The sequence below is a fragment of the Misgurnus anguillicaudatus genome, chromosome 13 (genome assembly GCF_027580225.2).
Source record: "Misgurnus anguillicaudatus chromosome 13, ASM2758022v2, whole genome shotgun sequence".
Classification (NCBI taxonomy): domain Eukaryota; kingdom Metazoa; phylum Chordata; class Actinopteri; order Cypriniformes; family Cobitidae; genus Misgurnus; species Misgurnus anguillicaudatus.
The window spans coordinates 27,519,931-27,547,500 of record NC_073349.2 but is presented as its reverse complement, the minus strand read 5'-3'; the positions used below and the strand labels follow the sequence as shown (position 1 = coordinate 27,547,500).

General features: G+C 35.4%; 3 protein-coding genes across 9 annotated transcripts; 1 reads left to right on the top strand and 2 right to left on the bottom strand.

Moving 5' to 3' along the window:
• Positions 1-3,010: 3,010 nt before the first annotated feature.
• Positions 3,011-20,300, bottom strand: LOC129430818 (uncharacterized). Of its 7 annotated transcripts, XM_073875524.1 has the most exons (14): positions 19,988-20,293; positions 19,487-19,552; positions 19,178-19,256; positions 17,274-17,548; positions 16,806-17,048; positions 12,756-12,902; positions 11,910-11,969; positions 9,830-9,862; positions 9,454-9,636; positions 8,768-8,818; positions 6,999-7,142; positions 6,832-6,915; positions 4,764-4,961; positions 3,011-4,188 (listed from the first exon to the last, which is right to left on the bottom strand). In XM_073875524.1, the coding sequence occupies exons 2-14, from the start codon at positions 19,523-19,525 to the stop codon at positions 4,120-4,122; spliced, it is 1,605 nt and encodes a 534-aa protein (XP_073731625.1). In that variant the 5' UTR covers positions 19,526-19,552; positions 19,988-20,293; the 3' UTR covers positions 3,011-4,119. The 7 variants fall into 7 exon arrangements, with proteins under 7 accessions (XP_073731625.1, XP_055044362.2, XP_073731621.1 ...); XM_055188387.2 differs by having other exon boundaries at positions 9,454-9,627; positions 9,827-9,862; positions 16,806-17,548; positions 19,988-20,300; XM_073875520.1 differs by having other exon boundaries at positions 6,999-7,139; positions 16,806-17,548; positions 19,988-20,299.
• Positions 14,031-15,440, bottom strand: LOC129430819 (uncharacterized). The gene has a single exon (XM_055188392.2). It carries the CDS (start codon positions 15,186-15,188, stop codon positions 14,277-14,279), a length of 912 nt encoding a protein of 303 aa, XP_055044367.2. The 5' UTR covers positions 15,189-15,440; the 3' UTR covers positions 14,031-14,276.
• Positions 20,301-25,755: 5,455 nt separating the features above from the next.
• Positions 25,756-27,305, top strand: pfdn4 (prefoldin subunit 4). Its single transcript, XM_055188393.2, has 4 exons — positions 25,756-25,901; positions 26,512-26,619; positions 26,701-26,841; positions 26,942-27,305. Exons 1-4 carry the CDS (start codon positions 25,875-25,877, stop codon positions 27,071-27,073), a joined length of 408 nt encoding a protein of 135 aa, XP_055044368.2. The 5' UTR covers positions 25,756-25,874; the 3' UTR covers positions 27,074-27,305.
• The last annotated feature ends 265 nt before the right edge of the window (positions 27,306-27,570 follow it).

The window sequence follows — 27,570 nt, the reverse complement described above, 5'->3', positions numbered from 1 at the left end:
GCTCTCTTTTTAATATACAAATTCTTGAAGGTACCACACCTTACCAAAGCCTCATCCAGCAGTGCAAGAAAACGCTTGAACTACAGAGCAAACTCTGTCCTCCTAACACAATACATATTTATATTTATACATAAGACTTTTTGCTTTTATTCATGCTTTGGTGAACAAACAAACCTGCTATCTTTGATACACTGTCTTAGCTCCTTAAATAGTTTTTATTATTCATAAAATATCTTAGTGATTAGGACGAGACCGCCTATGCCGAGTCTGAGTCAAGACTCTTTGAAGAGTCCAGGGTTCCCACACCTTAGTTCAAATTCAAGGACCTTTCAAGGACTTTCCAGGTCCAATACCCTCAAATTCAAGGACTACATGTGGGACGTTTCAAGTTAAATTGTGTTACTTTTAAGATACATTGTTACAGTTCCCTTTCGAGGGAACTTACACTGCGTCACTGCGGTGACACTTTGGGGACGCCTCAAGTGCGTCTGAATATGTATATCAAATTCAACCAATGGTGAGGCTTAACGACAAAGACAGGGTGACGCGGGAGCCAGGAAGTTCATCGCTATCTGAAATATTGCCAAAGACGACGTTACAGGGACACAGGAAGTATGGCAAGGGAGACGCAGCGTCTCGTTCCCTTTTTAGGGAACAACAGTTACATACGTAACCCGAGACGTTTTCATGTGTCAGACACAACTATGCAAAAAAGCATTTTGGTATGAATCAACATTCACATACAGAAGATATAAGCATTTAAAGAACAGTTTAGCATGTGTGCTTAAAAAGTCTAGATTTTTTATGATATTATCCTACACTACACAGGGAATGATATGGAGTTATATATTTTTTCCAGAAAACTTCTTACTTAAAATAGATTTAAGCACTTTCAATGACCTGTATCTATGTATGTATATTTTTAAAAACTTCCCAGGGTCTTGAATCCCCCCCCCCAGATTCACAAACTTTCAAAGATTTCAAGAACCCGTGGGTACCCTGAGGGTCGAGACCGAGTCAAGACCAAGACAATAAAAACATGTGTCAGTTTTCATATTCATGATTTAATATCACCCCAGTTAATAATCAACAGTTAGGCCTCCAGACTAAGCTAGATTGGGAATTGTTTAGGGGCAGTCTTAACGTCTTAATATAGACAATGCTTTTACTATCATTAAAAAATCCACATGGATCATTTTCTTCTAGAGATAAATAAACTGCTCTGACGGCGGTATCTTTGCATCGCACCATGGGATGTCATTTTCAAATAATGGCCGTCAACATTGCATTTTATTATTTTATTGTTTATGTGTTGTTTGTTTTTTTATATGAACATAAAAAAAAAGAAAAGCTTTGTTTAATTTCAAACTCAACAATGGCACGAATGAAGAAGTGTGTTTTTGAATGTAAGGAGAAGAAATCCAGCCTTGTGAAAAATAATGGATATAGTTTATTATCCGGGGTAGCCGCAGAGTTTTGCTTGTGTGTTTGATGTGCTGGATTTTCCCAACCGGGTCACAAGTTGCACGCGGTAAGTAAGACTTCTGTCTTATGTTGTAAATATGCGCGTGCATATTATATAAATGACACGAACATGTAGTGAATAAGTTATAAGTGTTGTATAGTGTTGCATGACTCGTACTCGCTCCACCCGCGGTAGTAACTCCTCCTTCTTCATTTTTTCGTACGTTATCGGAAATATTCGGTAAAGCTAATCTTTCTTTTATAAATCTGATTAAACCAAAGACTCTTATAAAGGATGTCATACTACTCTATAGGTACTCCAGATTAACATCAGAAATGCAGAAACAGCGTGTGTTATGTGAGCTTTAAGTTACTTTTGCGTTACTTTTTCTTACTTGGCTGAGGCTTGATCTCTTTCAGGCCTTGCAGGTGTTTTTTATGATCGCAAAAATGTCAAGCTCTGGCCTGCCATCTCCGTTTCTGACTCAAACTGTTCGTAATGTTAAGTGCGTAATTCTACGTTAATATGTTCAGTTTAATTCAGTACATTATTTTATTTTTACATTGAATTAATTAAACTGAAAAGTAACTCGCATTACTTTTTTAAAAAAGTAACTCAAATATTAATGTGTACATTTATAAAGTAATGCGTTACTTTACTCGTTACTTCAGAAAAGTAATTTTATCACGTAATGCGCGTTACTTGTAATGTGTATCCTCAACATTAGTGGTCCAAGACCGAGTCTTTGAAGGAACAAGTCCGAGACGAGTCAGAGAAAGCAGAAATCTCGAGTACTACTTTACTATATACTTTACTATCTACTTAATTTACCACACTTTGATTTTAAAAAGCAGGAATATGGAAGAGTAATTGCAATGCCGGCAAGCATTAAATGTGCCGTTATATTTATCTTATAATGAGTCTTGGGAACATCTTGCCCCCGGAGGATAGGAATATGATCCATGTAGTCTCTCTCTCTTTTTCTCTCTCTCTTTCTGCTATCGTTTGTGACACATACTAGTGCTGACAAGGGTCCTCCCAGCGTTGAACCCCCACCCTTAGCCCAAGAGCCCACACACAGCTGGGACAGTGCGCTTGCGTGGGAAAACATAAAAACAGCATTGGACAACAATAAGCATACCATGCATATTTAGTAACAAGCTAATTGTTTTCCAAATTTTTGTTTCCCAGTGGGCGGTCACTCTTGACGTAGGCTGGCTTAACTTTCCAGCTGTGAAATGTAAGATTTCACAAAGTAAACTATTAGGACATGAGTCGTATCATGCCTCATATAATTAACAAATTAAATTGACTTGTACAAATGTGAGCGATTACTTGTGAATAAAAATGTGCCTGGCAGAAAATAAAACGGTTGAAAAAATCCCATAGACTCAGAACACGGTTGCAACCACATAACAACATCCTGGAAACCACCCAGAATACAAATGAAAAAGATACAATTACTCAAATTTTCCTCATAACACTTATAGGTGTATTGCGAATGTGTCTTTATTTTAAATGAAGAATGAGTCTTTTTATATGGAAGAGAAATGATTCGTTTATTTTTATAAATTGGTTAAATAGACAAAAATGCAACAAAGGAGAAAACAGAATGAATTTTGAAGTAGGCCCGTCTGCTCTTTACAAATGTAGACAAGAATCAGAAGAGGAAGCATAAAACATTTGACCATTGAAGAGATGTGCATTGCATTATTGTATTGCATAATTGTATATTGCATTATATAATGTTCTAATAGCAGAAAACAGGACAAAAAACACGAAAGACATTTAAATAAACTTCTTAATTTCTCCTGTGGACATAAATGGACGACCAAGCAAATAACAGAATAACTGCTACGTGTTTAGTGAGTTATGATTAATGTGCAACATTTTGTTAAGCTATAAAGTGAAAATAAAAATAAAACATTTGTGACTTTTGGGTCTGACATAAATAACCTATATAGTGATCAGATGTATATCTGGTTAAATAAATAGATTTCTATGAAACTACAACAGCACTTTAAAAAATTTCTGGACCGGCAACCTTTAGCCGACAATGTCATTTTAAGGAGAATTGGTCGTTTCAATGAGCACTGATTGAATTAAGCAGACAATGGGGCATTGAATAGGTTTCTATGTGTTGTTTTTACAATCAGATAATGTATGATTAAGTCGTTTGTTAAGGACACATAAGGTTTGCTTTGTTTCTGTGGAAAAACCATCTTAATGTCATACTATAGCAAACATAATGCATCTGGTGTAGAATGAGTGATTAATGCTGATAAATAGTGTTAGTTGACATATTTTGCATACTTCTACATTTGCACAGAAGATAAAGGAAATTGAGTTTCTCTGAATGCAGAATCACATTTTCACTTTCATTTTGCCTTCGTATGCCTCATCACGCAACTCTGACTAGTTATTGTTAAAAAAAAGTTTTCCCTCCACATGTAGCTTGCTTAACAAGGAATACTTTTACACTTACGTCTGCTCTCGCTAAATACAAGTTTCATGGCATAATATCAAGTTAGGGTCAACCTCATAACCACATTGGAAATGAAACTGGAATTGGGCTGCATATCTGCAAAACTTTCTGGACATTTGTGTGTATTCCTATTCTACGGTAAAGATCATCAACCCGAAAGGCTGGGGGTTTATTTGGCCTTCTCGGGTACCACGGGGTCCGTTTGCACTCCAGCATCAGTAGAATGACGTTTTTGGCCCTGTGAGACACACCAATGCATAATGCAACATTAGTGAAGCTAACTTAACTGTTGTTTTTATGTTTGGGTTGTAATGGTGCCTGAAGCAAAACGCACCGCAACCTGTCTGGCAAGTGATCGCTTAAACTTAAACATCAACTGTGGATCTTGCTCCAACACGTCCGGTTTGCATATGCGACAGTAACTATTACATGCAATAAAAAATCTTTTTACCTAATTTAATTTTTAGAATAGTTAACAGGTGCTCGTGCATATTTATTAAGAGTGCATCACAAATCTACCGTATTTGAACAGATATAGTCATCTGTGATGCCATCTAGTGGTCATTCACATCAACTTTATTATTTTGAAAACACATAAAAGATCAATCGGAGATATGTTTTTTTTTTTTAAGATTAATAACCAACAATACTAAAATAATGAAGATGTCAGACAACATAAAATGTTTCTCAAAAACACTTAACAAGACAAAAACTACATACAGCTGGACAGTTAAACTGCAGATTGCAAATACTCATGAATTTGTCCTCGGCCAATTCCTGGGCTTTAAGCTAAACTCTGGATTTCTACTTAACCAGGCTTTTGAAGAAGATATTGACGGAGTTCCTCTTCTCCAGCTTGCGAGGAGCGCTGGGCGAAGCGTTATCCGTGCTGTCCACTGATTTGTTGTCTGGTACTGCCAGGGTGGCGGGTTTTGGCTCCTCTACGGCCTTCGCAATGGGGGCAGATTCTGGGACAGGTGCAGCTGGTGTCTCTTTCTTGGGCTCTGGGGCCTTAAATGGACAGAAATTGAGGACATTAATGGTTTTTCATTAGTTAGTATATTAAGTAAAATAAAAATTTACAGAGAAATATCATAAAATAACCCAAAAGAACTATTAAAGGGCACCTATTATGCAAAAGTTTTTTGGACATAATGTGTGTTGGCACTGTGCGACCACAACCACCCTACGATGGAAAAAATCCACCCTCTCCTTTTTTAATCCTTGTCAGTGATGCACAAGTTTTTCCAAAATGAGCGGGTGCCTGCGGTACGAGTCATCCAAATATATTTTTAATGATATTCGGGCCGCGATCGGTCGGGTCGTTTGAAATAAAGATGCCAATTAACTATTTTAAACAATTACTACTTTTAATAAAAAGTGCTGTTGTAGTTTCATAGAAATCTATTTATTTATCCAGATATACATCTGATCACTATATATATGACCAACTTGGTTATTTATGTCAGACCCAAAAGTCACAAATGTTTTATTTTTATTTTCACTTTATAGCCTCACTTTATAGCCCCCCCAAAAAAAAAAATATATATATATATATATATATATATATATATATATATATATATATATATATATTCTAAATTATATATAAATTAAAAAACAATATTTAAATAAAACATTTCTTAAATGTATATATATGTATGTGTGTGCCTAAATATACATAATATTAACACACATCACAAACTCATATATTATGCAAAAAATTACTTCCATCCTGTATGAGACCAATCCAGACCAATCCATGCCCAGCCCCAATATTTTGGCAGGTTAGTTGAAAGCTTCGGTCGGGTGCGGGTAGTTTATACATTGACCCGTGCATCATTGATTCTCGTTAAACTAAAGCAGTCTCATTAGACACTCTTTTAATGTGAGGTCACACTGATAAAGCCCCGCCCACTTGCAGTCCTGCATTACCATAGTTTCCACCCTCAGCGAGTTGTACTCTGTCCACTAGATACTATTGTCTCAGACTGTATTAATCAGATCTATTTTAACTAAAAGCGCTCACTGTCAGTTTCTAAGGAAGTGAGGGGCTGTAGCTCATTTGCATATAAAGGTACAGAGATTATTTTGCTCCCACCCAAAGACGGGCATTTTGGACATGTTATAATAAATTATCTATGGTGTATTTTAAGCCGAAACTTCACAGACACATTCTGGGCACACCTGAGACTTATATTACATCTTGTAAACAGTCCATAATAGGTGGCCTTTAAGTCAAAGGTTCCCAAAGAACCATTTTATCTTCTGATAAGGTTCTTTGTGGAATCATACAACCAAAAATGGTATTGTGTGGCACCTTGTTCTTTTACAGTGTATGTTAAAAAATAATAAGGCCTAAATTATAAATATTTTGCAAGTAACTTTTTAAAAAGTACACATCTACTCCTACAGAGTTCATATTGGTACCTCAAATGTATACATAATTGTACCTAAATTGTATATTTGGATGGGCCCCAGTGACAGCTTGGGACCATTTTTAACCATTTATCTGATAGTATACCATAAAAATGTTATTATGCAAAATTCATTTTATATAATATACAGGTAAAGCTAGAGAAAAAATATTATATATGCAATAGCACCCAAATAATGCAAATAAAGCACATACTATGAATGCACTGTAAGTCACATTAAAAAAGCTTCTGCAGACGAATAAATAAATGTGCCGTATGGGATTGAAAGCCTTCAATTCAGCATACAGTCATTACACAGGTGACACATTAACTTGATTAATGACTGTATCACTGAAGCCTTTAAAACAATCTCATAAATATCTCACAACACAAAGAGTTATGTCAGACACAAGTCTTTTATCAGTACGGTTAATGCAAAAAATGGCTACAACGGTGCCATTTACCGATCTAGGAGACCCGAGAGAGATGCTCGCGGCAGCGCTGGATGTCGCCGCCTGGATCCTAGTGGTCACTTGACCTAGCAGTACCTCAAATTCATACAAACCTATTATTGCATGCAGTTCTGTAATGCACGATGAAACACACTCGCACACTTGAAAGGACTGTTTACCTTAGGTTTGACTTTCCAAAAAGACATTTTTTTCTCCAGTTTCTTTTCCTCCTGTTTTTTTTCCTCCGGTTTAGGCGCTGGTGGTTCTTCTGGTTTGGCAGCCGCCTCGAGAGTGCTGGTTTTAGATGCGTCTACCTGGGTCTTCTGAGAAAGATCATAAACAGGATGTTGGTACGGTGGGAAAAAAAGTATGACAGAAGACAGCAGAGATGTTTGAGACAGAATTATAGAAAGAGCTTGAAACCCATTTGATGTTTTGTATTTTCTGTGTACACCAAAGAAAGCCTCCGTTGTCCTGAAAGGCACAACCCATGAAAAAAGTACAAAATGACTCAGATTTGGGTTTAGGTTTCTTAACAACCCTTTAACAATTATGAATTCATAATTTTTTCTTTAATTGTTGGTAGTTAAAAAGTTATTAATGTAAATTTGACAAATAATTCAAGAGCATATTATGCTTCTCATTGTCATTGAAATCTTTTAAGTCCCCATGAACCAAAAGTAGCTATCGACTTCCACAATACTTCCGTATTGTGATGTTTTTCCAAAATAAATGGAATATCACACACCGAAAAATAGTGGGTGTGGTTTGTGTTTTTCCAGCCCAGTCTCACGAAATTTCGCTATATAGTCACGTACTTTTTTGATTCTTTTTTCGTGCTATTATCACGAAATTTCGTGTTTTTTCGTGATCGTATAACGAATTCCTGTCTTCGTGTGACTATCACGCATCGGTTACTCCAGTGGTTCTCAAACTGGGGGCCGGGAGATGGTGCCAGGGGGGCCCCAGTTTTATGACATTTTATAAAATAAATTAATTTATCATGAATTCTTTGCAATTAAACCTAAAAAAATAAGACTACTAACCAACAGCACTACTTCGTATCATTTAATATGTTTTGTTTAATCAAAAGTTGAGTTTTAAAACAGTTTCTTGTCATAAATGTTCTTTGGGGGGGCCGCGAAAGGAACGCGCCATACAAAAGGGGGGCCGCACGCTGAAAAAGTTTGAGAACCACTGGGTTACTCAACTGTTTTGTCCCACCTTCTTACCACTGTCGCTTCGGTTCAGGGTCAGATTTACATAAAATGACATCCCTAACCAAACCCAACTCTAACCCTAACCCCAGGCGACATTTAAAAAGATAAATCAGAAAAAATAGTATAAACCAATATATAAAGTGACATTCTAATGCAAGCACCAAATCTAACCCTAAACCGAAGCAACAATGGTTTAAAAATAGGAAACAGCAGCTGAGTAACCAATACGTGATAATCACACGAAAACAGGAATTCGCTACACGATCACGAAAAAACACGAAACCTCATGACAACAGCACGAAAAAAGAACCAAAAAAATACGCCACCATACCACGAAACTTTGTGAGACTGGGTAGGTTTTTCAGACTGACAGTTGGAAGGGGCGGAGTTAACGGATGCTCCCGCCCATGCCGTCTAGCTGACATCATCAGAGAATGATCGCCACAAGAGGGCGGAAGTAGTTTTTCAGATTTTTGAGGGCACGTGAATTTAAAATACGTATAAATTGCTTATAATAAATACTGCAATATTACATTAAAAAAAATCTACATTTGATTTCATGGGGACTTTAAAGTTTGTTATTACGGGACACCAATCTGTACTCATATTCATGGAAAGTACCATCAAGATATAGTATAGGAAATAGTAGCCACATCATTCATTTAGCAAGAAAGTCCCTCCAGCATGCAAGCCCACAAGGAGACAATTAATCTTCTAAATGTATTTACCTCGACCTCAACCACAATCTCAATCGGCTTTATTTCTTCCACCGCAACAGGCTGCGGGCAAGCAAATATTAGCATTAATATTGAAATTCTCATAGTTCTTTGTACTGTCCCTGTATTCTGACAAAGACAACACTGAGTCACTGGTTGGTCACACAAAGGCTTTAAGAGCGTCTGAATTTGCTGAATAAATCCGATGTGAGGTATAAAGTGGTGGAATGGAGCCCAAAGCACATGGTTTAGTTGGCCGACTGTTGTGATGTGAGGTAATGGCTACTGTCGACATGATGTCATTCATTGAACATTCAGTAATGTTCAACCCTGTGCTTGTTGTATAATATATATATTATTACAAGCTCTCCCACAAAAAGGCAAAGCTATTTAGATGGAAATTAAGTTGCATTCAAAACAATAAACAAGGTGAGTTCTGTTAATTTCGACTGGCCTCCGCTCGCCCTCATACCGCTCCGGTTGTCTTAGCTCTGTCTCCGCTGGTTTTCGCCGGCTGAACTTTTGACAGCACCTTACCTAGCAAGATCTCAAATTCACATAACTCTATTATGGTCCGCCACATATGCTACATACATTCAAAGCATCATGATGTAATGTGGCAGGCCACTGAAACACTTTTACAGTATTTATATGCTTTACTGTAACCCACTTCTCCAGGATGGTAGGTGAGCTCATACCTTCGGACGGAAGAGTTTGCTGAAGGCACCGTCTTTAGTTTTGGTCTTGGCAGGAGCGTCTGCTGCTTTGGTTGCAGCTGTTGCAGACGTTTCCTCTTTCTTCACCGCGGGCTCTGCTTTGCCTTCCATCTTAGGAGGCGCTGGAGGGGGCGGAGGTGGTGCTTTGGGTGCTTCCTGTACATTAGAGAAGAGAAGCAGAAGTTTAAGTTTATTAGGGGGATTTTTCATGTAATAGATACATTAAACGATTGACTGATTATTGATTAAACATTGATCGATTAATTAATCGATTAAGCGATTAATCAGCCTATCCATTCATCTATCCAATGAGATGCAAAGAGTTAATTATAACTAACACATTGAAATGACTCACATTTGCCGAAGGTGCTGGAGGCGTCTCCTTCTGTGACTACACAAATAGAGAAAAGAACAAATATAAAGATAATCAATAGAGCATCATCTGTTTGCATTTTCTGCCCTCAGAGCTTTCATCCGAAAAGTTTAATTAGAGACTCTGGGAACATCTCTATGCATGCATTTGCAAAGCCCTGGAATCTCAAGAGAAGAATTGACAGATATCTAGCTAACTTTGCAATTCAGGCAATCAAAAAGTATTTGAAAAGTAGTTTCCTTGTGCTGGTGTATCGACTGGTATTCAATCAATTCTTAGCCGCTAAGCACACTGAATGCAGCAGAGCTGAAAATGATTTAAAACATCCCAAAAAAGGGGCACAATCCTGTGCACACATCCTATACATCTTTCCCTGGACGTCAGACAATGAACAAAAAGCCAAAAAAATTATGAATAAATTAGCAACAACAATACCAGAATATAATATGTATTTAAAAGCCACAATCTGTAACTTTAAAAATAAACTTTAAAAATATAAATAATTTACTGAGCAAATTTTTGTTAAATCAACTCAGATCTACAAGTCATGTCAACAGAGATTGAGAGAGTGTTGTCACAAGAGAGTGAGTTGTCACAACTTATAAAATAAAAAAATAAAAAAAAAACTTAAAAATATAGTTGAGAAAACAGTCAACTTAATTTTGTAAATTATAACAACTCATCTCTAGTCAAGATAAATAATAGTTAGTTGAAATTACTTTTAAATCCAAGTTGATTCAACAGAAAAAAATTTAAGGCAGCAAAGTATTTTTTACAGTGCAGTGGTACTGTAATAATAATTATATAATTTGAAATGTTGCATCAGATTTCACAGTTATTTTTAATAGATGAATAATTTGTAATTATTTTTAAGTTACGGATTTCAGCTTAAAAAAATAGAGTATGCAACGCGATGTAACAATGTAGCATAACGTATTGTAATGTAACGTAATGTAACATAATTTAATATAATGAAGCATGTAATGTAACGTAATGTAGCATATAACGTAACGTAATGTAGCATATAACGTAACGTAATGTAGCATATAACGTAACGTAATGTAGCAAATAACGTAACTTAATGGAACATAACGTAACTTAATGTAACGTAATGTAGCATAATATAAGATAATGTAGCATATAATGTAACATAATGTAGCATATAACGTAACATAATGTAGCATATAACGTAACATAATGTAGCATATAACGTAACATAATGTAGCATATAACGTAACTTAATGGAACATAACGTAACTTAATGTAACGTAATGTAGCATAATGTAAGATAATGTAGCATATAACGTAACATAATGTAGCATATAACGTAACATAACGTAACTTAATGTAACATACCGTAACTTAATGTAACGTAATGTAGCATAATGTAAGATAATGTAGCATATAATGTAATGTAATGTAGCATAAAACGTAACTGTTATGTTATGTTACATTAAATGTAACGTTATGTAGCATGTAATGTATCGTAATGTAACGTAGAGCAAATTAATGTTATGTAATGTAATGAAGCATATAACGTAATGTAACATAATGTAATGTAATGTAGCATGTCATGTAATGTAATGTGGCATGTAATGTAACAGAATGTAATGAAGAGTAGCATGTAACGCAGCGTAATGTAACGTAATGTAACATATAACGTAATGTATAAGTTATTGTATAATGTAATGCATAACATAACAATGTATAACGTAAGAATGTATAACGTAACAATGTATAACGTAAAAATTCAACATAACATAACACATAGCATGGCATAACATATAACATAAAATATAATATTAAATAAACCGCATAACATAAAATGTAACATAACATATAACATAACACAAAGCATGACATAATGTATCACATAACGTATCAAATTACGTATCACATAACCTATCAGATAACGTATCGCATAACGTATCACATAACGTATCACATAACGTATCGCATAACGTATCACATAACGTATCGCATAACATAAAACATAACATGAACCATAACATAAACATAACATAAGATAACATAAAACATAACATCTGACAATAGGATTTATTACCTGGTCTTTTGAAGCATCAGAAGTGGCTTTGGCTTCTTTGCTTGGCTTAGTCGAACTGGCCTTCACATGCAAAAAAGAGAATGGAGACAGGGAAACATTATAGTGACTGTGAAAAAGCACCAGGGTATCATGTTTAAGCATATATTGCTCCTTCAGGTACTCCATTCTGGAGAGCAGGGCCTATTCATCTGCTTGAATGAAGATGGAGATATCAAAATGTATCTTTTGTCAGCATAATGTCTGTCTGTCAAACCGAGACGCGCTCATACGGGTTCTCTTTGCCACGGGCGCACAAAGAGCTCCCTGGCAGGGATCATTCTGAACATGCTTCTCGTATTGAGTCAGCTATTGTCCTCTGGAGATGGCGTAGGCCTACCCCTGCTTTATCACAGCACATCACTACTCCAAACGCACAGGCCTCCCTTGTGAGCTCGCATTATACAGCAAACAAAAGACTGCCACATTCTGTCATGTCCAAAGGCTTGACTGCCAGGGATAGTTTAGCAGATTAAAGAGCCAATGAAAAATACTACAAAGAGTAAAAATTATTTTTTGGGGGTACAAGACAATAACCATATTGGAGACATTGGTCACATACACACCTTCCTGTTACACTTTAATATAGCACACTACACTACTTCCTGTTGACCTAAAACTATTTTTTGGTCAAATTTAAACATGTAGGTCTAACATAGGGAGTACATGTACTGAAAAAAGGTAGTATGAATAAAGTACGTCGCTCTAGATAAAGTGCCAAATATGTACATGTAAATATCACTTAGTGCCATCAAATCACACAAAGCTGTTAAGGTCGAATAAATGAAAGAATCGAAAAGCTGTACTTACAAAAGACTTGAAAAAGTTCATAACTTTTTTTTCTGATTCTTTCGGCTCCTCGGATTGCGACGTTTCTTCTGCGACTTCTCCAAGATCTTTCAAGAGTTCGTCAGCGATCCCCTCGGGCTCTGCGCTTGCCTCGATGGCCACTGCTTCCTATGGACAAACCCGGAGACTTAGCCTTTGGAAATGTGTTACAACTCTACAGCTGATGTGCAATAGCTGCATTGAAATAGGGGCACAATTCCATCCATGCCTCTGCCTACTCGGGCCCAGCTGCAACAATTCGTCTTTTATTAAAGCCTGTTTCCCCCCTCACTCATTGATATTCAGCAATGTGCTGGACTTAATGTTTGTGTGTACTTTATCTCGGAAAACATGTTTGATTTAGATTATATACTGCATTGCTTCTGGATTTTTTATATCAAAATATCACAGATACAGATATCATTTTGCACAGCTGGTGGTGACTGGTGTACAGTTGGTTAGTTTCATGCAAATTCACAATGTTGGATGGAAGTTATTTAGTCTGGGATGGTCACGTATGGGCGATTCTCGCGAAATTAGACTTATGAGTTGTCATGAAACATTTTGATAAAAAGTAAATGCTATCAAAATAATAAGCATACAGTTACAAACTCTCTTCGTGTACTATTTCGTACTATGATTTCTAATGACATCATACAAACCAAATTAGTTTTTTTTTCACATTTAAGGGGGAAATTGTCATTACCGCAAAGTGTCCATGACTGGATTTGAGATGGAAATATTTATAATTAAAAAATCTAAAAAAAAAATTAAAAGCTTCAGTGCGTGTAATATTATAAACATTTACAGTAAAGAACCTTGTGGTGTTTGGTGATTATTGGTAAGTGTAGAGATAATAATAAGGAATATAAATGTGTCCAAGACCAATTTTCTCATTCTCCGCAATAATTTCCAATCAATTATTGCCCTCATGGAACTAACATTTTCAAAATTGTTGGAAGGGACATAATTGACTGTGACACTCAAGATGGCTACCAGGTAAGCAGTTCTTATTTTTTCCTCTAGATAATAGTTGAAATTTTGTTTGTTATAGTACCTAGACAACTTTTTAGTTGTCATTACCGAAACATGAGTTTGTAAATGCATATATTTAATGTAATATCATGTTGTGGTAATGATAATTTTTGATAATGATAATCTAAAAAATGTATATAAATCTATAGGAAATATTTTTTAAATCCTCTAAAAATAATAGTTATAGTAAGTTCAGACCTTAATCTTATAGGTGCAAAAAATAGCTTCAATGGCTTTTAAATTTTTTTTAGGCTGGACACCTTCTAAATCTGGATTTCGTGAGAATCACCCGTATAGACAAAACAATAAACAAACAACTCAACACATGCTCACAAACTTAACATTTCGTTTAATGAAGTTAACTCAGCTTCAGTCTGGAGACAAAGTCTGGTGCGGTTAGTTTCTGTTATTTGTCGCACATTGACGATAAACACCTTGTAGGTGAGGAGTTAGTACATGCGACTTATTTCAACAGGGCTGTGAGTTCGTCCATACGGCGGCGTTTTTACGAATGCAAGAAATCTGACTTACAATACTGCAGTGCACACCATTTTCTTGTATCTTTTGGATGAAATCATCATCTTCTGCTATCGCAACTGCTGCGTTATCGAACTCATTCTTGTAATTCGGGCAAATTTCAATTTTGATGTTAATAGTGCTTTCGTTACCACAAACATCTATACTGGCTGGCTTGTATGAGGAATCTACTAAAGCCTCGGTGCACGCAGACCTCAGGCGAGAAAACAATTTTGAAGATTTTGCACTTTCCACGCTGATCCTCTCTTCTTCACTGGCTGGTGAAGTCACCGGTTCATCTACAGCTGGGTAAGTATGGTTGGAAATTGGTTCTTCAATAATCACCCAGCTTTCTTCATCCACAGCTGCCTTTCCATTGGCAGCAAAGATATCCTCGACAGTCACGTGAGCCTTTTTGTCTTCAACCATGACTGCCGACTCCACAGATAATATTTCAGGTGCTTCTGCAACATCCAATGTGTCCATGTTCCTCAGTTCCTCATTTGTTTGCCTCATGGTTTCCTCATCGTTTTGCTTGTGAGTGACTTGGTCCTCAGTAATCTGCAAGATTTCCTCAACGATATCAGCAATTTCTTCATCCAATGGCTTCTCAGTATCAGCCAATGGTTGCTCATCCTGAATCAAGGCTTGGACAGAGTCTACAACCGAAGTATCTTTACATTTTGGTTCCACGGTAACTGATTCAGACCCATTGGTTACTAATGGCTCTGATATTATCATTTCAACCATTTTATTTAGTTCCTCATCTTCTATTAAAGGCTCTTCAGCGTCAGCAGTCGTAGGTTCTTCGTATCTGAACAACGCTGGCACCTGAACTACAGACTTTAGATGTTCTGTATGCATCTCATGTAGTTGAGATCCTATTACTGGTGCCTCAGAAAAGGTTACAGGTTCTTCAGCGACAGCTATTGGTTTCGGTGTTTGGCACAGATCTGGGAGAACTTCAAAGAAGGTCAGAGCTTCAACATTGTTCTTTGATGGCAATCTTGAACATGTATAATCTTCAGGCTGCGTTGAAATGGTGTCAATCAAATGTAGGTTACCATCCGCTTCTTCATGAATCTCATCTTGGTCGGCGTTAATGATGACTATTTCCTTTTGGAACGAGAAATTGGCAAAGATGAAACAGAATGCAGTGCTTTTATTTAACTTCCGATGACACCTTGTTACCTGGTAGATGCTTGGGAGAACACTTCAGGTACAAAAGCCCACCTGGATTTGCATACAAGAGTTTTGCATATAGAAGTAACAGTTGAAAAAATAATGATGCATTGTTGTTGTTTTTAAAGGGGACATTTCACAAGACTTTTTTAAGATGTCAAATAAATCTTTGGCATCCCCAGAGTACGCATGTGAAGTTTTAGCTCAAAATAGCAAACATAAAAATTATTATCGCATGTTAAAATTGCCACTATGTAGGTGCGAGCAAACATGTGCCGTTTTGGGGTGTGTCCCTTTAAAATGCAAATGAGCTGATCTCTGCACAAAATGGCAGCGCTGTGGTTGGATAGTGCAGATTAGGTTGCAGTATTATCCCCTTTTGTCATCACAAGGGGAGCCAAATTTCAATGACTTATTTTTTCAAATGCTTGCAGAGAATAATTTACCAAAACTAAGTTACTGGGTGGATCTTTTTGCTACCCAGTCTCACAAAGTCTTGTGATATAGTCACGTATTTTTTTTATTCTTTTTTCGTGATATTATCACGAATGTCTGCGTTTTTTCGTGATCGTATAACGAATTCCTGTTTTCGTGTGATTATCATGTATTGGTTACTGAACTGCTTTTTCCTATTTTTAAACCACTGTCGCTTCGGTTTAGGGTCAGATTTGGTGTTTGCATTAGTCACTTTATACATTTGTTTATACTATTTTTTCTGATTTTTTTTATAAGTCGTCTGGCGTTAGGGTTAGAGTAGGGTTTGGGTAGGGATGTCATTTTATGTAAATCTAACCCTAAACCGAAGCGACAATGGTAAGAAAAAAGGGCAAAACAGCTGAGCAACCAATACGTGAAAACCACACGAAAACAGGAATTCGCCACACGATCACGAAAAAACGCGGAAATTTGTGATAATATCACGAAAAAACGCGGAAATTCGTGATAATATCACGAAGAAAAAAAATACGTGACTATATCACGAAACTTGGCTGTCTTTTTCACATTTTCTATGTTGATAGAAACACTGGGGACCCAATTATAGCACTTAAACATGAAAAAAATCAGATTTTCATGATATGTCCCCTTTAAGAAGTGTGTTTCTTTAGCAAACTAAGAAAATAACACTTTGTGTTCCAACCAGATGCAATTGCACATTTTAAGTTTGTGTCATTTTTTGCACATAACAAAATGTGTACACAATGTCACAGCCACTGTGTACTGTGAAGATATATATCTGATAGAAGACCAACTAATAAATTGTTAAAATAATAATAAACTAGCGTTGCAGATTTTACTTACTGAATCTAATGTAACCTCTCCATCAACAGAATCTGCAGGTTTCACCGGTTCAGCCTTCTTTTTAAACATTTTACCAAAGATGTTTTTCCGTTCATTTTCACTTTGCTTCTGGACTTCTTTTGGAGGTTCTTCCTCAGTTGTGGTTGTAGTTTCGGCCACAGAAGATGCTTCGATTTTAGCAGGTTCCTTGGCTTTGTCAACCTCCTCTTTATCTGCTGATGGTCTTACTGAATCTAATGTAACCTCTCCATCAACCGAATCTTTGCATTCAGATGCAGGTTTCACCGGTTCTGCCTTCTTTTTAAACATTTTACCAAAGGGGTTTTTCCGTTCATTTTCGATTTGCTTCTGGACTTCTTTTGGAGGTTCTTCCTCAGTTGTGGTTGTAGTTTCTGTCTCAGTCGATGCTTCGATTTTAGCAGGTTCCTTGGCTTTGTCAACCTCCTCTCTTACTGAATCTAATGTAACCTCTCCATCAACAGAATCTGCAGGTTTCACCGGTTCTGCCTTCTTTTTAAACATTTTACCAAATATGTTTTTCCGATCATTTTCACTTTGCTTCTGGACTTCTTTTGGAGGTTCTTCCTCAGTTGTGGTTGTAGTTTCTGTCTCAGTAGATGCTTCGATTTTAGCAGGTTCTTTGGCTTTGTCGACCTCCTCTTTACCTGCTGATGGTTTCGGCTTATTTGTGTCCTTCGCTGGTGGGATTTCACACTTTTGCTGCTGTACGTCTTTGCAAGCCACTAGATAAAAAAAATAAAACGAATGATGCATTAGTTGTACAGAACAAATAATATTTGCACTGTTCTACGCCTATCGAAATGCTAATAGTTTTTGTATTTATGGACTTATGTTTGCTAATACACACCCATTGCACAAAGGTTAGACCTGTAACATGAAATTAGATGACTAACTACACAACATGTGTGCTTTGCAGAATTTTTGCATTAATTAATGCATGTCTCAATTTTTATTTTATGCACATATACATGCATTTTACAGTAAAATAGAAGCAAGCGTTTAATGAGAGTCTTGTTAAGAAAATTAAAGTAATAGTTCAACAAAAAATAAAAATTAGCCCATATTTTTCTCACCCTCAACCGATCCTATGTGCATATGACTTTCTTTTTTCAGCCAATCAGTCGAAATTATATTAAATAATGTCTTTGCTCTTTTCAGTTTTATAATGGCATTGGATAGTGCCCCATTTTTAAAGCTCAAAAAGAGCACCCATTTATCAAAAACTAATCCATACAGTTATTAAATGTTTTCCAAGGTGAAGCGAGGGGTTTTTGTATAAGGAAACATTTGGTTATCAAACTTTATTAACGAAATATTCACGTTTTTTTAAGCTCAAAATTTGGGCCCCTATCCAATGCCATTATAAAGCTTACAAGAGCCAAGATTTAATTTAAAATATCTCAAACTACATTTGGCTGAAAGAAGAAAATTATACACTGCAAAAAAATTATTTTCAAGAAAAAACATTCTTAGTATTTTTGTCTTGTTTTCAGTAAAAATATCTAAAAATTCTTAAATTAAGATGCGTTTTCTTGATGAGCAAAACGAAAATAAGAAAATAACGAAAATAATTCTAGTTTTTAGACCAAAAATATCAAATTTAAATGATTTTGTGCATAAAACAAGCAAAATTTTTTTGCTTACCCCATTGGCAGATTTTTTTTGCTTGTTTTATGCACAAAATCACTTAAATTTGATATTTTTGGTCTAAAAACTAAACTTATTTTCCTGGGTCATCAAGTAAAAGCATCTTAATTTAAGACTTTTTTTTTAGATATTTTTACTGAAAACAAGACAAAAATACTTTTTTTCTTGAAAATTATTTTTTACAGTGTATACACCTAGGATGACTTGAGGATTAAATAAAATATGGATTAGATTTGGATAAAAAATCTTATGTATATATTTAAGGTGCATATATTATATTGCATGCAGCACTATAAACACTTTAATGTTACAAAAGCTGCAAATTTGGACTATTAGCATCTTGGTAACATTTGGTAAAAGATTGTTTGCTATAAACTTACAAATGTTTCTCAAGGCTTAAATTCACAGTTAACTAGACATCACTACCGCATTGCACCACTGCCAGAAAAGTAATGCACACAATGCACAACTAAAGAGCACTTTATCCACTGTGTGTCTGCCTACAACACCCAAAGTTTATACAGAGCTTTGAATCCTGTTCTCCTTTGTGGCTTTACTTGTTGAGTTAATCCAAACTATGTAAATAGTTGCAGGAGCATTTAGGATGATGTTGTTACGCCTTAATTCTTCAATTTGAGATTACACTTGCCAGCAGAAAAATTAATGAAAATAATGCAACAGATCACAGAATATAATGTACATACCAGGCTCGGACTCTTCTGAAGATTGAACTGCATGTCCATTCAGTTCTCCATTTTGGATTTTAATATCAGCGAAGTTTGCCTGTTTAACAATATTGGTTAGCTTCATGTTTGCTTAAGCCACATGTCCCATTTTTCAAGTGTCAAGATCATATACATACTGTACATTTACCTAAATAAACACAATACAAAAACTAAACTATACTTTCTAATCCATTAATATTCATTTGAACCTAAACTTAATATCATAAAAAGGTAAACATATTAGCTTATCTGTCCAGAACCCAACAAAACATATAAAATTAATTTCACCTGCACATGATTTATTTCAGTAGACAGTTCGTTTCCCATCTTGACTTCAATTGAGCAATTGAAAACCTGCAAAAACATTACAAATAGTTAAAATAGTCTTAGTCAAAATAACCCATGCTCCTGTATAGCTCAGTGGTAGAGCATTGCGTTAGCAGCCCCTACGTTTAAGGGTTCGAACCCACGGAGCATGCATGCAGATAAATAATGTATAGCTTGTAAGTTTGGTTTAAAAGTGTTTGCCAAATGTAAATGTCAAGAAACGAGGTGCCGTAGACTCCAAAATAAAAGAGTGTGCAAAGGGTTAAATGACATTTAAATCACAAAAAAATAAAGATTAAAAAAGTCATTACAGTTTACTGCAGGATGGAACAGATTAACCCGTTTTGATAATGATCATAAATGTAATACCAAAGAGACATAACCAATAAATTAAACATTAGATAGCACTTACAATTTGCTTACAAACTGCTTTTACATACGGTAATGTATGTATTTATTTACCTTTCCAGTTTCTTGTGCCCCAGCTAGGTATTCCTGTGTAGTTTCCCAACTTCGATTAAAGTCATCAACAGCACTTTGCCTGTGTCAAGATCGCATGAGCACATATACCTGTCCTGAGAGAGGGAGGGGCTCAATATTGGCTTTACCTTTAGTATATGCGAAACAACAGTGCAAGTAAAATACTACATGTAAATGTTTAAGCACTGATGAATCACGATTGTGACCTATTGTTTTCACTGATCAGCTTGTCATGTAAAAAATGATGAGCTTTAATCAATCTATTCATCACGCAGAGATAAGAAAACCTCCAATTGTCCCATTAAGTACTTCACTCCACGCACTGAAATAGTGAAAGTGTGAAACTGATCGGAGATCAGCTCTTCAAGGCCACCCTGTCTTGTAGGTGTGGTTGGACCCAAACAGGATGTGTGTAGAGGATATAAAGAAAAGTTTATTTGCAAAGTATGACTCTCATCCAGGTGCTAAGTACGTGATAACAGCCTGAACCTTTATTTATTTAATAATTTCTCATCAGCATGATAAAAAAAACACTTAATTATGAAAGACAAGATTGTAATAATTAAAGGATGCAATGCAAAAATAAGTCATTTGAGGTTTCTAAATATGACCTTTACATTGTTGTAATGTTTTACATTACAAATTATATTATCAGCATAACAATTTAGGTGATTAATTTAATTAGTCAAAAGATTAAAAAAGATTAATCGCGATTAATCACATACAAAATAAGAGTTTGTTTTGAATACTGTGTGTATATATATATATATATATATATATATACACATATATACAGGTGCTGGTCATATAATTAGAATATCATCAAAAAGGTGATTTATTTCACTAATTCCATCCAAAAAGTGAAACGTGTATATTATATCCATTCATTACACACAGACGGATATATTTCAAAGGTGCCACACTGTTTTCAATTAATTAAATCAAAACACCTGCAAAGGCCTCTAAATGGTCTCTCAGTCTATTTCTGTAGGCTACACAATCATGGGGAAAACTGCTGACCTAACAGTTATTCAAAAGACGACTATTGACACTTTGCTCAAGGAGGGCAAGACATTAAAGGTCATTGCAAAAGAGGCTGGCTGTTCACAGAGCTCTGTGTGAAAGCACATTAATAGAGAGGCGAAGGGAAGGAAAAGATGTGGTAGAAAAAAGTGTACAAGCAATATGGATAACTGCACCCTGGAGAGGACCCTGTGAAACAAAACCCATTTAAAAATGTGGGGAAGATTCACAAATATTATATATATTAAGATTTTTAAGATTTATCAAATTTCAATTTTGATATATTTGATATTATATATCAATTAAAAATATATACATAAATAAAAAAATCTAAAATCTATACTTGTATGTGTATTTAAATATAAATAATAATTTAACGCAAATACACACACAAATACATTATTGTATATAACCTAAATAATTAAAATATTTAAAAAATGTATGTTCCATTTTTGGTTTAATAACAACCTTCATGATGTGAGCTGGCTGGAATAAACAAGTTTGTAAAAATTTAATGATAATAAAAGGATATCTGACTATTAGTACAAAGGAGTTAAAAACTTGATTAGTGACTTAGAATCGTAAATTTTACACCATAATGTTTATTTATTTTTTGAAAGGGTTTACTGATTTGATCTTTTCTTTATTGTGAGTTAAACTGATCAGTTTAAGCTCATCTTAAAACACAAAGGGAGTTTTGTTTTGGTTGTTGTGATGAATACTAGCCTACTTCAGAAGGTTCCACATGTTTGATGTCTCTAAAAGATAACATGCTATCTTTTGAAGACAAACGACTGTATATAGTAATAATAACAGATCTTGACAATAACTAAGCTCCATTTCCATTACATGGAAAGAAAAACATTAGCAATGCAATTTCATGACTTACACTTGTAAAATTCTTCCAAATGTAAAACAAATAGCAAATGTAGATATAGGCTAATTTATAGTTTACTCTACTGGTGCACTTGCCCACTGATGTAGTCACAATATAATTGATGGTAAATGTACATCATGGTGTTTTTCTGAGAGACACTGTATGTTTTGCTCTACTTTTGTCTTAATTGAAGTATTATAAATAGTTATTCGCAGTCCTCGATTATAATCAATAGCTGCACTGTAAAAAATGTTGCTGTATATGCAGCTGTTTGCCAGTAACTAGATTTAAATTTATGTTATTTACTGCCAACAGTTTGTTCAAAATTAAATGAACATTAAACATTAACAAGTCTTTGTCTTCACAGAATTAAACTATAAAATAACAGCCTCATGCTAAGCATAAATCCTCATCAACCTTTTTCAGTTTTATCCTTCATATTTTTGGTTCCCAGAATGCTTTGCATGAGGCTGTTATTTTAGTATTATTCTGTAAAACCTTTGGGCATTTTAATGATCTAGACGCATTGCCTAAAGCACACGGCGCACAGTCTAAAAGGGTGTGTCCAAATCCACGTTTGCTAAATTAACGCAGGGAAAAATGGTTTATGCGCCTAGCCCACAGTCTAAAAGGGTTGTTCCTATTTTCGTAATGAGTAATGGGTGTGTTTGGGCGTAACGTGCCATAAACCAATGAGAGTCTCATCTCTTATCCCCTTTAAATACCAGCTGTGCTCGTGCCATGCCGATTCCCCTATTTTGATGGTGGAATTTGTAAACTGAAAAACGGAGAAAGAAGACCACCAGTTTAAATTTTATGTTAAAAAATGTTGTTGTTTTTATTTGTATTGAAATAGTTAAACCTTTGGTTTTTTTTAAGTCGTTTTCTTTTAGTCATGGAAGTAAAAATAGCAGGCTTTTAATTGCTGTAAATGTATGGATAGCCCACATGATCAGTGTAATCTCAAATAATAATTTACAAATATGCAAGAAAAGGTTTGTACTCAAAAAATACTTTTATATTTGTAACAAACAGCTGTCAGTAATACTGTAATTTCTACCGAAATTTTTAACAGTTTCAATGAGTGTTTTATTCAAGATTAAACATAGTCATGACCGCTCACCCAAAAATGTTGTCTAACACCGCACAGCCCCCTTAGCAAAGTAAATATATATAAAACATTCTGTTGCTGCAGTCAGTCAGAGGAAGGAGGGCTTTAAATTATTTATTTTGGTTATTTATCCCACTGAAGCTTATTTTTTGTTTTAATAATTGTATTTTTAAAAAACAAAAGGGTACTCAAGGCTAGTGCTGTATGATTAATAAGTCACAGCTGAAGAGGTTGCACTGACTCCTCTTCGATTCATGCCAAACAACACCCTTCAGCCGTGTTATTCCATGAACTGCTTACTTACACATTACCAATAATAATGTTTACAGTTTGTTTGAACATTGAACTTAGTATAGAAGTAAATGTAACTATTTACATCAGAAACGATTGAGTACAAAGTTATTTGAGGTGAAAAATCCAATCACTTTGCCAAAGTACACCACACGTTCTTTAATGTACAGTGACATAAAGCTCTAACAGAGCTCTGTGATATGTACATGTTCCTTATTCGTCAGAAAGCACGCCACACAAAACAATAAAAGATACTATTAAAGCCGAGAGACCTAGCCAATACATAGTGAGATTTTTCATGCAAGCGTCGGTCATGGATATAGAGTCACATTGTTAATGTACACACTGGGGGCGTAAAGCAAATTCCTTTGTGGTCACTGTGAACTTGATATCTCCCATCATGAATGCATGAATCTTGAAACATACTTACAGTGCAAAAGCATTCCACAAAATGATGAATTATCCAAATGCTGAGATGAACAGAACAATATTTTTATTGAGCTAAAATGTTTTGTTATAGCGACAATACACAATTGTTACATGTGGAGTTAACATAGTTCAAATACTTTTAATTTATGTCAACTAATGATATCTGTCTATGTTTTTGTTTAGTTTAGTTAAATGCTCTCTACCTTTTACCTTACTTTAGATAAAGCATCTGATGAATGAATGCATGCAACTGTAAAATGTATACACGAAAAGCTATTTGGTGATTGTTTCCAAACACTGGTATGTTGTGGTCGTGGGGACATCTTCACGGCTAACGTGATAGGTTATATGAAATTGTAGGCTAATGTTGGTGAGAATTGAACATATCAATATTTGTTTTGGGAGTAGCACTGTTTAAAGAGAGGATGTTTAAGAAACCTCAAGCTCTAGCATTGAGTTTGTTCAAGTCAGGCTGAGTCCAGTCATTATGTAAACTAAACATCCAACAGCTCGAGTCTGCAGACACAGAGTTTCCTTCAAGTACAATAAACACTTGATCAAAATTGTGAGTCTTTTATGCACTGAAGTGCTATGAAGTGCACAGCTTTGTTTGATGCATTAGTGATTTCTAATGAAACTGAAAGTTAGGGGTGGGGCATACCAAGTGGCCCCTCCTTCTTTTAAATTAACCAGTAGTGTTTCATTTACATTGCCACTAGATTTATTGAATTCAGACCATTTTTGTGAATTTATTATTTTTTATCTAGCTTTTTAGGGAGTTGTGTCGCCAGTACTGCCCCACAAGCGTGACACAATAAGTGACATCATTTAACGACATTTAGTGACTATTTTTAATAGAAAATAGTCAGTAACACTGATACTGATGAGAAGTTGATGAGCAGAATGATTTTTTTTTTATTATTGTCAAATTAAGTGCAGAATGATAACATAGGAATAGACGGTATGCATCGACGTCACTTTTCCACGTGACCACGCCAGAACTCACCCTGTTGAGTGGCAAACGTTCAACAAAATGGCTGGTTTTCATAGCGACTGCTGCGAAAATGCCAGTAAAACTGACTATTATCAACTTAAATTAAATTTACTTGGACTTGATAGCAGAGGTGGACAATACTTAGTTACATTCGTTACATTTTCCAAGCATCTGTGCTTTATTAGGGTGTTTGTATTGAGAAAAATTTTACTTCAATACAGTCTAAAGCATAGAATCATACTGTGTATTCTTTAATATTGCTTATAAAAATTTATTTAATATCTAATTACATTAAAATTGCGTAATTTTACTTGAGTAAAAGTACGTTAATGTACTTAAATATTAAATGTAAAACAAAAACTTGTATTTATGAAAAGTAATAGAGTAAAAATTATGATAATATGCTTTGGAATGTATGTTGTCCAAAGAAAAACACGAATAAAATGCAATTGCTTGAAAAAATACTATTAAGTAGAAAGTAAAACCTCTGCTTGATAGTGACCCTACTTGTCAACCCACCTGTGGTCTGCGGACGTTGGCATGAACGATCAATTTACTTTTTGGCAGTCTGCAAAACGATAGCTCCGAATTCTTGTTAATCTGTTAGTACAGCCTATCAAACAACAGCTGTTTCCCATTTAGTCGCGTTTTCACCGCGTTTTTGCTGATTTCACACTGTACACTCATTCTGCCGCTCTGTCTTTTGCCACTCAGTGGGCGTAACCGCAGTCACTTTCGCCGAAGGTGACGTCACGTGCATTGAACATATTTGCAGAAGTGAGAGAATGTGAATGCTTTTATCTTCTAAACCCGAGTTTTGTCAATGTTTTATAGCACACTAATTTATAGATATAGGCCTATAGATATTCCTACTACAAGCCAAAAATGTTTTGATTTTAAGGGTGCTTTACATTGTCCAGCAGATGTCAATATTACCATTGTAAATTTCGACCCAATATAAACACATTTGAGGGAAACAACGACAAATATTAACTATTAATGTCAAACATACTGTTTACCTTCTGGAAAGATAAAATATTTTTTTTAATCGAAAAAAGAGCACAAAGCGGAATGATAATGAAACCCCACGTGCGCCTTTCACTCACCGCTCTCGCGCGTGCACGCAATTCGTTTCCGGTTCAACATGGCGGCCACCATGAAGAAAGGAGTGGTATGTCTTCACATAAATTCATTTCTGTTTAAATACAGTTGCTTGTGCTAAATTATATGTTTGCATCTTTGAAGTATTTACAGTACAGGAGGGTGGCAACAAACGGACCATATCAACTGCGCGTGTTTGTTTGCTTTTAAGACCGCTAGCTGGCTAATATCACACGAATGCAATTGACAGCTTTGGTTAACGCTAAAGTGTGATATTGAATACTTACATCTACTCTAACCATTAGATATCAGTGAGTTCATAGGAGCTTGCAGTGCTTTTATATAGAAGGATTTAGCTCCATGTTGTGTTATGATCTCTATTTCCTTAAAATTCACGCAATAAATAAATGTTATATGTGGACTTTGCTGAGTGCTTATCTTATTACACTAAAATAGATATTATTTTTCATATAGAAAGTTATTGCATGTATAATAATAGATAATGAATGTGTATATTGGTTGCTAATATTTACAACAAATAAATGCAATAAATAAATAAATACCTCTAAGTCATAAGTTATTAAGCTTATTGAGAAAAGACTATGTCTATGCAAGACTTTAATATTTTATTATCCCAAGTTAAAACAGCTTTGATTAAAGATAACTCTTCAATTTTACAGGCAGCTGAAGATGTCAATGTAACATTTGAAGACCAGCAGAAGATAAACAAGTTTGCCAGAAATACAAATCGAATGTCCGAGCTGAAAGATGAAATTGAGGCCCAAAAGGTAAGAAACAGTACAGCTTGACTTCTATACGTCTCTGCTTTAATGGCCAGGCTGAATATTAATGCTCTTATGTTGTCTTAGAAATCCTTACAGAACTTAGAGGATGCCAGTGATGACCTTATGATGTGTGAGGACGATGCCATGTTGATCCCGTATCAGATCGGAGAAGTCTTCATCAGTCACTCTCAAGAAGAGACGCAGGAGTTGCTGGAGGCAGCAAAGGTGATGTGACCATGAAAATTTAAGAAAATTAGGTCACTCTTTAAATAACGCTGTGTCTTGTCTTTCTCAAAATCTTCATAATGTTTTCTGCTATCTACAGGAATCTCTGCAGGATGAGATCAAAGCTCTGGAGGGTCGTGTGTCATCCATACAGGAGGTGCTTGGAGATCTGAAGGTTCAGCTGTATGCTAAGTTTGGAAACAACATTAATCTGGAGGCAGATGAAAGTTAAAACTTCAAGCATGTGGACTTGAAATGATGGACTGTTAAACTCCAACAGGAATTGACATTTCTATAACAACCAGTTTCTGTACTGTTTACCTTGCTGGTGGTGTTTTTTGCAATTTCACGTGTTGTGTTTATTGAATTACTGCATGACGTGTGCTGTTCTTTAGCCGGTCGTATGGAGCATAAGGAAAGAGAATGAGAGGCACTGATATTAAAAATAAACAGCAAAACAGTTACATTGTTTCTCCAAAGTTTTATATTTTATGTTTAATGGATCCTTGTTGGCTTGAGTGTACACTTTGCTGGTGTGGATAGTGGTTAAATGTATCTGCTGGTAACTAGGGCTACGTAACAACTAATCGGAACTAATCGTTTGCAGAATAAAAGTTTTTGTTTACATCATATATGTGTGTGTATTGTGTATAATAATTATATATATATATATATATACAAATACACACACATGCCTGTATATATTTAAGAAATATTTACATGTGTATA

What these genes read in the sequence shown, in the direction of transcription:
- LOC129430819 (XM_055188392.2), bottom strand. Translation starts at nt 15,188, where the DNA reads ATGCATACAGAACATCTAAAGTCTGTAGTTCAGGTGCCAGCGTTGTTC.
- LOC129430818 (XM_073875519.1), bottom strand. Translation starts at nt 19,525, where the DNA reads ATGGGAAACGAACTGTCTACTGAAATAAATCATGTGCAG. An exon ending in TGAACTTTTTCAAGTCTTTT is followed by an intron (nt 11,970 to 12,755) that starts GTAAGTACAGCT and finishes TTGCATGTGAAG; the next exon opens with GCCAGTTCGACTAAGCCAAG. An exon ending in CTGATGCTTCAAAAGACCAG is followed by an intron (nt 9,863 to 11,909) that starts GTAATAAATCCT and finishes CTATTTGTGTAG; the next exon opens with TCACAGAAGGAGACGCCTCC.
- pfdn4 (XM_055188393.2), top strand. Translation starts at nt 25,875, where the DNA reads ATGGCGGCCACCATGAAGAAAGGAGTG. An exon ending in CCACCATGAAGAAAGGAGTG is followed by an intron (nt 25,902 to 26,511) that starts GTATGTCTTCAC and finishes TCAATTTTACAG; the next exon opens with GCAGCTGAAGATGTCAATGT. An exon ending in AGTTGCTGGAGGCAGCAAAG is followed by an intron (nt 26,842 to 26,941) that starts GTGATGTGACCA and finishes TGCTATCTACAG; the next exon opens with GAATCTCTGCAGGATGAGAT.